This window comes from Scophthalmus maximus, chromosome 3, assembly GCF_022379125.1.
Source record: "Scophthalmus maximus strain ysfricsl-2021 chromosome 3, ASM2237912v1, whole genome shotgun sequence".
Classification (NCBI taxonomy): Eukaryota; Metazoa; Chordata; class Actinopteri; order Pleuronectiformes; family Scophthalmidae; genus Scophthalmus; species Scophthalmus maximus.
In genome coordinates this window covers 7,655,810-7,671,847 of record NC_061517.1, presented here as the reverse complement: position 1 = coordinate 7,671,847, position 16,038 = coordinate 7,655,810, and the positions used below count along the sequence as shown (strand labels likewise).

The following is a 16,038-nucleotide window of genomic DNA, read 5'->3' as shown; positions in this document are numbered from 1 at the left end:
TGTGTGTGTGTGTGTGTGTGTGTGTGTGTGTGTGTGTGTGAGAGAGAGAGAGAGGGGGGGGTGGGGTAATAAATACACACTTTGTCACTCCAGAGCCCGGTGTCTGATTATTGTCTCATGTAAAGAATATGTGATAGTGTAATGTAAACTTGTCATTTACATAATTTAAATGATTGCTTCTAAGACAGACATAGAGAGAAATAGGTTCTTTATACTTTCCATTCATTCATTTTTTTCTGTCCTGCATCAACATCAGTGAAAGTGTAATGAATGTGAGTTATGGCCCTTGGTGATATGTGGGCCCTGTGAGGTGTCTGCAGCAGTATGCGGTTGGTGGGTAATTTCGCCACATGCCTGCACCCACACAATCAGCTCATCTCGTAGGCCTGTTTATGAGAACATATCTCGAAATTGTGAATTATGAATGAAACAAACTGGAATAGGTAAACTGCCACGTGTCACAGGCAACTGTCCTGGTCCTCCTGTCCTGTTTGTGATCTCTGTCCAGACGTAGCCTGTATACTCCACGAGGGTCTGGAGTGTTGAGAAGGTAGCGGGGAGTTTTTTGAGACATTACCTATTTTCGAAAGAATCCTGATCTTTCCCCAGGTCGCCAAGTCTCCTTTGATCACGGTGGATCCATGCCCTTGATGGGTTTGATCTCACACAGTAACGACCAGAACACAACGGAATCTGTTCAGATACAACTTCCCCCTCCCTCAGATTTCCGAGGAGGCGCTGCCTCCCTGGCCTATAGATCCTGGCGAGCAGCAAGGGTCGGAGTTATGGTAAATAGCAGTTGCCCGACTCGGAAAGTGCACATGAACGCCTCCTCAAATTGTAATTACGGTTGTGACACTCGGATGTGATTTTTTTAATACTAGAGTTCCCGAGTTGGGGTGACCAGAACCTCTCCACATAGCGGAGAAGAGGACAGATGCCGTAATGGAAGGTACATAATTCATTATTTTTTAACAGTGCAACAACTATTAGCTGTTGCGTCTGTAGGCCTAAATCATTGTATACACTTAACTTGATATAGACCAGTGCCATCTATCGTTCTATCCATGACAAATGACTAATGATACATTCGCCATTTCGGCATTTCCCCCCCCAATTCGTTCCGACAACAAAGCTCTTGAACGTGACTCCGTGATTCTCGTAATTCCGACTCCACAAGTGATAAGTAGGTTCTCCCGACTAGCAAGTGAAGGCAGCATAAGCAGTGACTGTATATAAAGACGACCAGTTACAGTTCATGGAGACGACCAAGACCTGTAAATAAAGACAGTCAGTGACTGTATACAAAGACAATCAGTAACTGTATATGAAGATATTCCTTTACTAAATATGAAGACGACCAAGAACTGTATATAAGACATTCAGTTACTGTATATAAAGACAATCAGTGACTGTATATAACGACGACTAGTTACTGTATATGAAGACATTCAGTTACTGTATATGAAGACGACCAAGAACTGTATATAAAGACAATCAGTGACTGTATATAAAGACGACCAGTTACAGTTCATGGAGACGACCAAGACCTGTAAATAAAGACAGTCAGTGACTGTATACAAAGACAATCAGTAACTGTATATGAAGATATTCCTTTACTAAATATGAAGACGACCAAGAACTGTATATAAGACATTCAGTTACTGTATATAAAGACAATCAGTGACTGTATATAACGACGACTAGTTACTGTATATGAAGACATTCAGTTACTGTATATGAAGACGACCAAGAACTGTATATAAAGACAATCAGTGACTGTATATAACGACGACCAGTTACTGTATATGAAGACGACCAAGAACTGTATATAAAGACAATCAGTTACTGTATATGAAAAAAATTCAGTTACTGTATGAAGACGACCAACAACTGTAGATAAAGACAATTAATGACTGTATATAAAGACGACCAGTTACTGTATATGAAGACGATCAGTGACTGTATATAAAGACCATCAGTGACTGTATATAAGGACAATCGGTGACTATATAAGACAATCGGTTACTGTATATAAAGACAATCACTGACTATTTTTAAAAGATCAGTGACTATATATATAGAGGATGAGATACCATATATCATGAGAATCAGTGACTGTATATATATCATATCAATGATATATATTAATAATGCATAATAATACATATATTGTAATATGAAAATGAGTTTGAATTCAATTGGATTGAATATGTGGATCTCTTCATGATTACAGAGAGGCCGAGAGGTTCAAGAAGAACAGAAATGTGTGTATTATGGTAAAATAATACAAAAAATAAACATCGACGTGCTGACGTAAGCACTGCCGCCTTTACCAGGAAGTGACGTCGAGGTCCGTCAGACTGTTGATGTTGTTGACTGGTCGGCCGCAGAACGGGAAGACGGAGACGCGTTTTGTTTTTGTTCAACTAAAACGTCGAAAAGGAGCCGCACCGCCGCCTCTGCGCCCCGTTTCGGTTCGGTAAGAGCCTTAGGTCGGTGATCAGAGCGACGGGAGCGGGCCGGAGGGCGAACACACCCAAACATTTGATACAGAAAGGGAGGACTCGTCACCCTCTGACCCCCTCCCTGCCTCCCTCACCACCATGACGATTCTCCCCAAGAAGAAGCCCAGCTCCGGGGTCGGTGTCTCGGACCACGCCGATGACAGTGACCGTCGGAGCAGCTCCGACCCGCACCAGCACCCTCACCCGCACTCGGGGCGGACTGGAGCGCGGCCGAGGGCTTCGCCTCCGCCGTGGTCCTACCAGCCCGCTCCGCCCTCCGCTAGGGACGACAGGCGGAGCATCGAGGCTAGCTCCCGTCCGCAGCAGGCCTCTCCGCCGCCCGTCGGCTCCGTGTCCCCCGTGGGGCCCGGGGACGGGCGGGACAGCAGCGGCGGGATGCTGGCCGGGTCCCGCGGGGAGCTCGTCGTGTCGGCCGGCGTCGTCGGATGCGGCGGGGGCATCGGCAGCTGCTGCTCCGGGCCCGGACTGAGCAAAAGACGGCGGCAGGCAGGCACCTGCTCCGGCGGTGTGGCGGCAGCTCTGGCCGGCGGAGGCCAACCCGGGGTGACCGGACCGGGAGGAGTGGGGTCCAGCCAGGACACGGAGGAAGGAGCCGGGAACAACAGCGAGGACGAGTACGAGAACGCCGCCCGGCTGCAGTCCATGGACCCGGCTACCGTGGAGCAGGTAGGAAGCTAACGTTAGCTAAGATAACAACAGAAGCTAATGCTAAAGTGGCCAACCAGGTGTGATCAGAGCTGTAAACAGGATGTGTCCAGGCGACAGGTGATGGGCTACAGAGGATCGAACACACGGTCTGAGAGCAGGGATCGACACATAGTGTTTTAAATATGTACGTGTTTAAACGTTTTAGTGTTTTCGGATGTGGCAAATATAAAATCATCGCAGGATGCCACTTTCCATAAACCTGCTTGTATCCTTAGCAACAGCAATGACGAGACCTCACAATTCACTCCAGTTGACCTTTGACCACGAGATTAGAGACATAGACAGGTGTCCAGGTGTTAGATTTGAATGTAATTGTTCTGTCATAATAAGAAACTGTACAACAGAAGTCATATCAACGTGAAATCCAGTTTTGTGATTGGCTGCCGGGTGTGTTCACCTCAGAAACGGTTCCAATCAACGGTTTGACCACGGTTCGTTATCCTGCAGGTAACCATAGCAACTGCGCTTGTGCTTCACACTCAGTAATACCGACCGAGAATTAGATCACAACCATATCGATAAAGGTTTATTGATTTGACAGAAGGGACGCCCTTAATAGTTAGTATGTATGATGGCTATCTTTCTAAGCCTTTCATGGAAAACCAGCTATTAGTGTGACTCGATTTATGTAATGATATATGTCAATTTTGTATTTTTGTATATATGTAATGTAGTTTGACTTACCGTGTACACTATTTTTTGTATATACACACGTTATGATATTTACTATGGTATTTGTATTGCTGATAATTGTTGTGATACATTATGTGTGTTAGTTAACATGAATGATAGGTATTTAAGGTGACGACTGTATTTATTAGAAGTCTGAGGAAGAGCCTTGTGCTTGAAAAAGTCACTTTGGCAAATAAAATCCTTTAAAGGGACCTTTTAGATTTGCATATGTTCTCTCTTTTCAAACCTACTGTGGTCGTTTGTTGATCCATCCATCCATCACAATGTGTGTGTTCTTTCCTCATTTTTTGAGGGGAAAAAACAAGCATTAGTTTCTCTGATTGATTTCATGTTAAACTGAACATATGGATAAACAGATTATGACTCTGTAAACCAGAGATGGAAGTTTCTCATTTGTTAAAGATGAAACGGTTTTTGTTTTAGAATCTTAGAAGTGTTTTTAGACCCTTAATGCTACCTGCCTACCTCTGAAGACTAAAAAACGCTTATTGTAAGTCACTTTGGACAAAAGCGTCAGCTCAATTAATGAAAAGCTTAAAGGACAGTTTGATGGAGGACACGTCCTGCTGCTACTCTGGTGTATACTAAGGTTGAACTTGGCTGTTGTTGTGTGTTACATTCAAACCTATTTCCTGGAGTTTCTTATGTGTGAACACGTGTAAATTCAGATCCTGGTCGGAGAACCTGAACCTGGTTCCTGGACCGGTCTGGTAGAAACAGCTGAGTCATCAAGACGAGTAACAGAACAAAAGGTGTGATGGTCGATGATGTAACGCTGATGAAGTTAAGAGAGGGAGGGGGAGGGGGGCATGGATGCAATAGAAATGGTTCTCCAGTGCCGACATTAATATGTTTTTAATGTGATGTCATTTCATGAAGTGTATCTTCAAATGCTTCATTTAAAAAGTAAATCTGTACAACCTGACCTAAAAGGTTATGTAAGTCAATAAACCATATTAAGTGATAAAAGTACTGACATTGTGTTAAAAAAATTAATTTAACACATCCAAAGATTTCTAAGTATTGAAAGTTATTCAAACCTTGTATTTTTTTTGTTATTGACATATGCCCAACTTCCTCGGCTCCTCCCGCTACGCTTAACACTCATGAGCGTACAATGTGATGGAAGACAGGCCTTGGCTGTCTGCTGCAAAAATTTAGAATTTTCTTACTACAATGTTATTTTAAATAGTAGATCAATCTAAACCGGATCATGCAAACTATATCTTTCGGGAGCACTTAGAGTAGGTCGCCTGTTTTCAGAGGATTAAATTGCAGAAAACATAAGATCTAGGATTCATCCTGGATCATCCTGAAGTCATGTTGACCAGCCAATCACCAGCTCAGCCAATCAATAGCAGTCAAGAAAATAATCAATTATGAAAATAATCATAAATCACTGCCAAAGACCTGTTAACTTCCCAGATACTTGAGAATAGGAATTCTGGGTAATGAAGTCTTGAGCTGACCCTACGTGTGTGTGTGTTCAGCAGGAGCACTGGTTTGAAAAAGGTCTGGGGGAGAAGAAAGGCTTTGTCATCAAGAAGATGAAGGAAGATGGAGCATGTCTGTTCAGAGCCGTGGGTGAGTGACACACACACACGCACACACACGCACACACGCACGCACACACACACACACACACACACACACACACACACACACACACACCTGGTTTCAAGCGCAGGTGTGTCTGTAGTTTGTCTGATCACCAGCAGATGTCAGTGTTTAGATACTTACACATTTTCAGATTTTCAATATGGTATGAAACCATATTGAAAATCTCAATAATATGAAGAAAAATAAATATTTAGGATGCAAATGGGCAAAATGAGTTTCCTTTGTAGGGGGTCTGGGCTCAGAGACAGAGACAGGGTGAGGAGTTCAGACCTCAGGAGGGAGCTCAGAGTAGAGACGCTGCTCCGTCACGTCAAAGGATCCAGTTGAAGTGGTTCAGGCGTCTGATCAGGATCCTCCTGGACGCCTACCACAGCAGGTTTCTCAGGCACGTTAGGAGACCCAAAACTCTCTGTAAGGACTACATATCCCATCAGACCTAGGAACACCACAGGATTAACCAGGAGGAGCCGAAAAGTGTGATGGATAAATATATATCTATAGATAGATATATATAGATAGATATATATATATATATATATATATATATATATATATATATATATATATTTAAGTTAAATTAAGAAAATTAAGAAAATTGACCGTGTGTGGCGTTTGTGTGTGTGTGACTGTGAGTGATGGGAAGGTAACAAATGTAGGTCACTGTGAAAGAGTAGGGTTTCTCTGTCTACTTCAGGACACGCACACACACACACACACACACAGACCATTCATCGGAGTCCAGGTTGTGTTTCAGCTATTGTTGGTGAAGTTATGTAATCGCTCAGCCATTTGTGTGCATGTTGTACCTGTAAACTCACACCTGTTTTCCTGTTGTTTTGTAACCAACTGTTTGTTCCGGAGTTATCCTACAGTCATTGATCACATGATCCTGAAGTTTGTCTCACGTTGTCCCTTCAGAGACTGTATATAAATATGATCAATGACTGTATTTAGAGACAATCACTGACTGTATATAAAGACGACCAATGACTGTATACAAAGACAATCAAAGACTATATAAAGACAATCAGTGACTGTACTGTACATAAAGACAATCAATGACTGTATAGAAGATCAGTGGTCACAGCTCTGTGGAAGAAAAAGTGTTTTCATTTTCTCTAAGTTGATTCTTTTCACTTCTGTATTCAGACTTGTTTCTCTGCTAAATTTTGCATTTCACAGAAATCACACACACACACACACACACACACACACACACACACACACACACACACACACACACACCAGACGGAGAGACAAAGTGGACAGCTAGGTGTGACAACAGTGTGTGTGTTTCTGTGTTTCTGTCTTTGTACGTCGGTTTTCAGCAGACTTGGTGTCAAATCAGTGGTTTTTGACCTGAGGGTTGAGTTAATTCCAGTAAATCATTTCAACTATTTCTGATATTTTAGTTTAGTTAGTTTATTTTTAATATTTATTATTTTATCATTATTATTATAATTATTATTTTTATTCTGATTATTTTTTAAGACAGAGACCTTTAATCTGTCTAGGGTCAGTAATGAGCTAAAAAGGGACAGGGACAAAGACGGCTCATAGAGACTGTGACATCCTGACAGTACAGTGAGAAATGCTACTGGTATAAACATACTTATCTTGAATATTTCTGATTCATAATACATCTACTTCACTGCAGCTCGGACAGAAATTTTCTCGACTATTGTTAATTGGTGAATTAGTACTTTTACTACATGAAGCTGAGAATACATGTGTACTTTTAGTTCATGAAGCTGAAAATTCCTGTGTACTTTTACTGGGGATTTTGAATACAGTATTTGCACTTGTGATGACTGTGTGTGTGCGGTGTGAGTGTGTGTCCTGTCGTCAGGCCGGATCCCTGCTGTGAAACCTGGTCGACCTGACAATTATTGTCTCTGATATTTGAGGTGTTCCCCCTTCTAGTGTCTCTCGGTTGATCCACACACACCTGAATGCATAACAACACTGCTGCTCAGCAACACAATCAGCCAATCACAAACAACCTTCAATCACAAACAACCCTCCCCAGTGAACTTAATAATAATGTCTATATGCAACACAACAAGCCACACAGCGTCATCACATAGATGATATCTTGCATACAATTGTCACCTGTAAGATCCTATCCCACTCCTCCCGAACTGCCGCCACTAGTTCACCAGCAGTTCTTCAGCTGTGGTGACTTGTGGCTGTCCCGGTCGCGGCCTATCAGTGACACATCCAGTCATCAAGAAAAACGACTAGCATTTTTGTGTCATGTTGCTGAAAGTGTTGGTAAAAAGGCAAAAAATGCAGAATTGCACCACAGAAGGAAGGGGAAAAATACCTAGTCACACGTAAGTCTAGCATTTAATTAGGTTGAATCAAATGCTATGGAAGCACTATTATATCAAAAGAATGAAGGTCATGTGGAGATGTGTGAATCCAACATAGAAACAAATTGAAATACAATAGACAATTTTATTTACTTTTAAGAATGCAGGGTCATTATTAAATTAAACATTTGCCTTTAGCCCATTTTTTTGTTAGTGACTGATTGAATGTGACATGAAATTTTATGCCACACAAAATCCAATCACAACACTGAAAACAGAGTCGAGGTGTTGTATTTCATTTAGCAGATGCAGTGAATTTGGAGAATATTTAGACATCTTCACTGTTTTCTCACATTTTGTTATGCTATTATGTTCATCTACTCTCTTGGTGCTCAGTTGGCTTTGCCACTGGCAGGAGCCTTTATAGCGGTCACGTCAAAGGATCCAGTTGAAGTGGTTCAGGCGTCTGATCAGGATCCTCCTGGACGCCTAAATCATGTCTCATTTAAAAACTCTTGGTGAATCACCAGAGACTACAGTACCCAACATGCCGTGCAGTTTGCTGTTGCTGGTGGTCAGGGTGGAGTCACAGACTGTGAGGTTCAGATAAAAAACTTTATCGACAACAGCAGTAAAACAAACAGATGGACACAGTTCCCTTCTCTCAGGCCCCGCCTCCACTTTTCTTAGAATAACATCCAGGCTGACCAATCCGAGCGCTCATAGTGGTTAGGGTGTGTGTGTGTGTGTGTGTGTGGTTTATTAATTCTGTTGAAATCTATCTTTGTTTTGTTTCTCAGCAACAAGCTCACATTTACTGCCTGTTCACCTCCTCTTCTTGTCCCCTCTCTTTTTTTTCTCCTTTCCCTGTTTCCTCTCACGTATCTTGTGCGTAATGTGAATTTTCTCACGGTTGTGTGTCATCAGAAAAGGTCATTAATGTCATTAAAATGATTCAAAACACACTGACTGGGGGTTTTGTGTAGGGAGATTCCCTCTGTGTTTCTGATTCATACACCTGCTGCTGCTAAACCGTGTGTGTGTGTGTGTGTGTGTGTGTGTGTGTGTGTGTGTGTGTGTGTGTGTGTGTGTGTGTGTGTGTGTGTGTGTGTGTGTGTGTGTGTGTGTGTGTGTGTGTGTGTGTGTGTGTGTGTGTCAGAGAGACTTTTCTCGCAAATACATACAGATGAGAAAAAGGAAGTTGTTGGTGGTTCTGAGAATCGCCGTGGTGACATACCATGTGACTTGCTGGAAATGGAGCCTAAGTGTTGCTCATTTGCATACCGATGTGTGTGTGTGTGTGTCAGTCAGAAACAGACTATAAGGAAGATCAATGACTATATAAAGACGATCAATGACTATATGGTAATGATCAGTGATGTATATAAAGATTATAAATGACTGTGTTTAACGATGATTAGTGGTTGTAGATAAAGATGATTAATGGCTGAATGTAAAGAGGGACGATGCGTGTCCTCTTGCTCCCGTTGTACAAAAAGGATTCTAAAATATCTGGTATACGTGCAATACTTTTTTTTGTGCTAGTGACATAATTTGGAGCAAGAATCTGAGCTTTAGTGATGATGTGCAGCTGCAGGATTGAACATTGTTATTTCCATTCTATGATCTGAAAACATGAACAATCAGACCGAAGCTTCACATTAACAAACATTACGCATACAGCTGAAACAAATGTCACCTGACTATTTAATAACTAAGTGATCAAAGTGATGTAGTTTTAATTTACACACATAATCAGTCTGGACCCCAATTGGTCCATCAAACATTATCTAACCTGAACTCTCTCTGTCTCTCAGCTGATCAGGTGTATGGAGATCAAGACATGCATGAAGTAGTCAGGAAACACTGTATGGATTACCTGGTGAGTCACTCTGACCTCTGATGACTGTCCAGCTGATTTTCATTTGAAGTCTTCAACACCATTTGTTCAGGCTGTATCAATTAAGTGTTTTTCCTCTTTAGATGAAGAACGCTGACTATTTCTCTAACTACGTGACAGAGGACTTCACCACATACATCAACAGGAAGAGGAAAAACAATTGCCATGGTAACCACATTGAAATGCAAGCCATGGCTGAGATGTATAACAGACCGGTGGAGGTGTACCAGGACAGCACAGGTGAGTCTGATTGTCCAATACTGACCTGCACATCTGTTGCCATCAGCCAATCACACCTGACCCACATCCTTTCTGCCACAGAGCCAATCAACACGTTCCATGGCATCCACCAGAACAATGACGAGCCAATCAGAGTGAGCTACCACCGCAACATCCACTACAACTCTGTGGTAAACCCCAACAAGGCCACAATTGGGGTCGGACTGGGACTGCCCGCCTTCAAACCAGGGGTACCTAAACCAGACACGCTCTCATCGATAGACCAGGGTTGTTGTTTTTTCAAAGCATCGAGACTTAAGTGGTTGGGATGTGGAGGGAGACAGGGGCTCCATGAGCCGAGCAGCCTGGAGTTGGTACGGATACAAACATCATACTTCTTCTCCAAGTCATAACTCAGAGAAATCTGAACACCCAAACAGTTTTTGATTCAGTGTGATGTCCGCTATCTGAGATTACATCATCTTTTCTGATGTCAATTGAGAGAAAAACATGTTTGAGATCAAAGAGGCTGCAGAACTTTATAGAAAATCTCGATGTTTTTAAGTTTCCTTCAGTATCACAGTTATCCAGTGATTGTTGTCTGTACCTCACCGGCTTTGCATGATGGGAGCTGTAGTTCCAAAACATATGCAGTGTCAAGGTGTTTATATTTAGCTTCTGTGTGTGTGTGTGTGTGTGTGTGTGTGTGTGTGTGTGTGTGTGTGTGTGTGTGTGTGTGTGTGTGTGTGTGTGTGTGTGTGTGTGTGTGTGTGTGTGTTTTAACTGGACTTGTGTGTTAACTGACCCCTCCCTCCCCTCAGTACGCAGATCAGTCTCTGATGAAATCTGCTATCAAGACGTCGGAAGAGTCGTGGATCGAGCAGCAGATGTTAGAGGACAAGAAGAGGGCGACGGACTGGGAGGCCACTAACGAGGCCATTGAGGAGCAGGTTGCCCGGGAATCCTACCTGCAGTGGCTGCAGGACCAGGAGAAACAGGCCAGACAGGTATTATGTGTGTGCGTGGAGGCAGTTAATGGAACGTCATGTAAAATAAGTTGAGTGCTCTTTTGGTTTCAGTTGGACTTGAAAAAATCTTAAGTGTTTTCAGAGAAAAGACAAACAGTCAGTCTTCAGACATCCAAAATCCTTTTACCTGCAGAACTTTTCCTGCATCTTCCTGTGAAGGCCAAGAGTGAGACGATCAGTTATCGTGTTCAGCGTAATGACGTTTATCGTCCAAGATGACTCCCGTCGTCCCATTTAGACACTTGTTAGCAACCAACATGAAAAGTGTAGAAAGTCACGAGTGAGTGATGTATTATAATAGATATAAAGTGAAAATGGTGTGAGCTTGTGTTCACACAGACCTGATTTCTGAGAGTGAACCACAAACAGATTGATTTCAGGTGCAGGGAACAGGAAGTAAAAAGAAGTGAACTCATTTCAGGGCTTTTAATGAAAAAAAAAACCTAAAAACATTAACAACAGATTTAAATGTCTTTTCTTCTTCAGCCCCGTAAGGCCAGTGCCACCTGCAGCTCGGCCACGGCAGCAGCTTCCAGCGGACTAGATGACTGGAGTGCCCGGTCGCCACGGCAACGGGACTCTGACCCCTCCCACTCTGACCTCACGACCACTTCGTCGACCAACAACAAACCCCCCTCCCCTGCTGGAGCTGCACTCATCCTGAGCAAACCCCCCTCTCCCTGCGCGCCAGGTAATATTCACACGCAGACTAACTCAAACACAAACGGGTAATTCATCCTGACTGCATGTGTTTCATCTTCGTGTGTTTGTTTAGGTCCCAGTAATCAGAGTCGTCATCATCTGGAGTACAGAGCCATCATGCAGGAGATGTCACCTACAGCGTTTGGTAAGAAACAAACATTTGTACTTGACATGACAGCTTGCAAAACTGAAGCCAAAACATCTGGATCACCCCTTGGTGACTGGCATTATGTCATAAACCCCGCCCCTCCATGTTAGCAGATGGGATTTGGACCAAACAAGAAAATCAAAGTACACGTTAAATGAATGTTTCCAAAGATAATTTAATTTTAGGTTGTTCTTATCACACTAATACATTTTCAGATGTTCATGTTTGTAATAAGTTTGCTTTTAATTAGTTATTTGATGGTATAAAAATGGTCTGGGATGTCACGATTGACAACTGAGACTGACTTTTGATTGGTAAAGTGTGTGCAGCGAGATTTTCTCTGCTTCTGTTCTTCTCCTCACACTCCACACTGTTGCGTTTCAGTTTTAAAAGTCATCACCGAAACATGGCTACGCCCAGATTTCCGGCCTCTAAAACTGAGAGTTTTGGAAGCACTGCTGGCCCCGTATTTAGTTTGAAAACTCTTGGGTTGTGTTTTAGTCTGGACGGACAAGAACTGAGACTTTTATAAACAATGAAAACACAGACTTATCAGTTTTCAGGTATTTTAATGTCGATGGTGATTATTTCACATACAGTGCTAAAACACTACTCTGGACAGAGATCATTTTCGTTCCAAAATGAAATCCTCCCGACCTCACTAAAGGGTGCTCTCCTTGAGTCAGTCAGGCATTGGTTTAGATGATCGATTGGTTGGATTGAATTTTTCTGTGGCGAGTAGGCAATGTCTGCTACAAAACTTGTAGCCTTTATTAGCAGTTAGCGCTAACTACTAAGTGTCCACTCCCCAGTGTCAAAAATTACATGAGGACTTTTGACAAAAAGCTAGGGGCAGAAGTGCACAGAAGCAGCCTCAGAGCGAGGTGATGGATTTGAACCGAAGCTCGGTGTAAACCACAGGATATCAGACACAGTTAAGAGCAGTAGCAGAGAAACATGAGCAGGGACTGTTTGAGAAAGGAAGCTGAGTTCTGAGGGGAAATGAAGAGGTAATGCTCTCAAAATGAAGACGTGACACTCATGAATAAAGACAGGAGAGACACTCCTGTCAGTCATTTCAGTTGTTTACTGTCAAACCTCCGCCTGAGTCAACAGGAAGCAGCCGAGCAGGGTGTGTGAGTGTGTGGCTGAGAATGCGTGCGCGTGTATGTGTGTGTATGCGTGCGTGCGTGTGTGTGCGTGCACGCGTGTGTGTGCGTGCCTGGGTATGCATAGGGTTATTTGAGGTGAAGCGAGGCTGGGGTCAGTCTCTGTGTCATTCTTGTTTCCATCTAACAGTTGAAAATGATCAGATGTTTCCAGCCCAGATCTGAACACCCCAGTATTTTTATCAAAGGACAGAACAGTGTTTAACTCTCACTCAGATGTTTCTGTCTGTTTCGTCTGTTTTCTGGGGACATAAACATTAGTTGTGGCTCAGAATCCTCTGCTCCTCGTGGCTCCACCAGTGTTTGAGCTTGTATCTGCAGTGATGCCAGGTTGTGTCCACACGAACACATTTTAGTTTTAAAACAAATCACTGTTGCTATGGTTACACTCTACGTCCACTCTACATGTGTGTATGTTAGGGTGAGGAATGACTATGACTGAAAGACGATCAATAGCTGTCCCAATTGATTTTTTGAAAAAACTTTGATTGTTTAGTTTGGTCCCGTCTGCTAACATGGTGGGGGCGGGGTTTATGACCTATACTGCAGCCAGCCACCAGGGGGAAATACAGATAATTTGGCCTCACTTTTGTCATGTCGTACATATTTATTTCCAGTCTGTAGTGACAGTGCAGACTTTCTACCGAGCCTTCTCCTTCTTCACCTGGTCACGATACAAATAGAAACCCGGTTGGGCTGCCCACACACAGCGACAGTAGTGATTCTCCATACCTGATGCAATAGGTAGTCTGACGACAGAGGTAGTCTGACGACAGTGACGGAGGGAGGACCTCAACGATAATTGGCATACGCATCCATGCGTTGCTCAAGTTCAAATATTTCAACTCGTCTAGTTGGGTCTTTGCATTGACTTTGTATGTAATCTACCCGCGCAAATTATTTGCTGTGAACGCAGCATTAAACCAATCATTGGTGCGGTCAGTTACAGTTGTCAGTGTGTGCGGTCTGTAACCCGGAGTATATGTCTGTGCTCCAGGTCTGACAGACTGGGAGGACGATGAAATTCTGGCATCGGTGCTGGCTGTCTCTCAGCAGGAGTACCTGGACAGCATCAAACACCAGAGCACCGCCATGCATCGAGAGAGAGAGCCGTCACCTGACAGCAGCTGATAACCGACTGACACACAACAAAACACACCAACACAACCATGCCCTTTAACCTCCCCACCCCTCCGCCTTCACCTCCACCATCCAGACTCCCTCCGCCCTCCCAGCTCTGACCCACAGAAGGAAGGAAATAAAACATCAAACAAAGAAATGCACACTTGTTTTTTTTCTTTCAACTCATCTGCTCATCTCTCTCCACTTTGTCGTCTCCTCCTCCCGTTCTCTTCCCCATGGCCTCCTTCCCCCTCTCCCATAATACCAATAGTGATCCAGCATTACCAAACAACCTCCTCCACCCCCACTCTTTATTTTCCAGAGGGAGCTTGGTCTTACTGCTGATTTGGGATCAGTTCTGGTATTGCGAACATCATATTTGGCAGCTTTCAACTTCATTTTATATTTTTAGTTTTCAGAATTCCACTGATGATTCTGTTTGTACCAGGATATTAGCTCTTCAGCTATCAGCGTCATTGGTTTGGATGTCAAATCATAACTGATAAAAACAACCACTCTTAGCCATATCCTATAGGCTAAGCTAGCATGTTGTGTAAGTCTAGTCCCTGCTAACACCACCAACAAGCCACATTGCTTTTAGCTTAGTTGCTGATATCAACATTTTTAGCCACAGTTCTTATTCCTCTTGTGGTGCCCACTGGCAGACACTTTGTATGAATAAAGCAAATCCCGCCAATCATGACTGAAAGACTACTTTTTAAGAACCGCAAGCTATCACCTGAAGTCTTATTGTGTTCATAGCTAGATTTCTATCAGATAGGTAATAAGATGAGTTTATGTTAGCTGTCAAAAACTACATTTTCCCCCCCCCCGCTCATTGTTACTCTTCTCATAATTCCCACTGGCTGCCATTTTGTGTGAGGAATGCCAATCAGAATTTGAAAATGCTAATCAAAATCTTATTTTTGTCCCGAGCTTAACATGCTTGCTCTTCATATTGTAAAGCTACTTTCTGCTAATACTGCTCAGAAGTTGCATTACAATTAGCTTAGCTGCTGATAGTGACAATTCCTTTCCCCGCTCATTCTTATTCAACTCGCGAGCTATTACCTGATGTTTTAATGTGTTTAAGCTCCTGCTACCTCCTGCTAATGTAGCCGTTATTAAGACTTAATTAAGTGACTACCAGTGGGAACAACCGGAGTGAGAAATGGCGGGAAAATATTTTGCTCTTGGTAGCTAACCTAGCAGCAACAAAGTGTTAGTGGTGTTAGCATTATTTAACCAAGTCTACAACAACCACAGTGTTGCTTAAGCTTCAGTTGCTTTAGCTTAGCTGCCAATAGCAAAAATTAGCTCATTGTCACTCCTTTCAAAGCGCCCACTGGCAGCCATTTTGAGTGAGAGATGCTAATCTGTGAGCAGCAGGCAATCACCTCACCACCTATTACGTTATAAACCTGGCTCCTCCAGTTCCCAGGTTTTTAACACAACTAACAGACGCACTGCTTAACTCCCAATAGCAAAATCATTTCCACAGCTGGCAGCCATCTTGTGTGACCAACACACATTTACCTTCCATTGCTGTTTGAGAAAAAAACGGTCAGCAGTGACATCACGGTCTGTTCACCTCCTCCCTCTGTCTTTCTTCATTTTGTCTTCCTCCTCCTTCTCCATCATCAGACTTATTTAGCTGCATGTTTAATTGACCACGACCAATATCATCATATAGAAAAAGCGACAAATAAAAAAAGGAGAGAAAAAATAGAGATTGTCATACTTATCCCCTTAATGATGGATTATTATTGTTATTATGATAATATAAGTTTGTTTTATTTTATTTTCTCGTTTGGGATGAAAATACCTTTTTTTTTCTTGGAATAAAAAGAGGAAAATGTTTCTGAAAAAAGATTTGTTTGGGAGTT

General features: G+C 42.8%; 1 protein-coding gene across 3 annotated transcripts; it reads left to right on the top strand.

The window, feature by feature from the left end:
- The first annotated feature begins 704 nt into the window (after positions 1 to 704).
- On the top strand, positions 705 to 14,309 carry otud5a (OTU deubiquitinase 5a). Of its 3 annotated transcripts, XM_035645594.2 has the most exons (12): positions 707 to 788; positions 885 to 952; positions 2,237 to 3,194; positions 4,598 to 4,681; positions 5,420 to 5,513; positions 9,682 to 9,746; positions 9,848 to 10,004; positions 10,086 to 10,234; positions 10,805 to 10,990; positions 11,498 to 11,702; positions 11,787 to 11,858; positions 14,028 to 14,309. In XM_035645594.2, exons 3-12 carry the CDS (start codon positions 2,607 to 2,609, stop codon positions 14,159 to 14,161), a joined length of 1,734 nt encoding a protein of 577 aa, XP_035501487.1. In that variant the 5' UTR covers positions 707 to 788; positions 885 to 952; positions 2,237 to 2,606; the 3' UTR covers positions 14,162 to 14,309. The 3 variants fall into 3 exon arrangements, with proteins under 3 accessions (XP_035501488.1, XP_035501487.1, XP_047186996.1); XM_047331040.1 differs by lacking the exon at positions 4,598 to 4,681; XM_035645595.2 differs by lacking the exon at positions 4,598 to 4,681 and having other exon boundaries at positions 705 to 788; positions 9,848 to 10,234.
- The last annotated feature ends 1,729 nt before the right edge of the window (positions 14,310 to 16,038 follow it).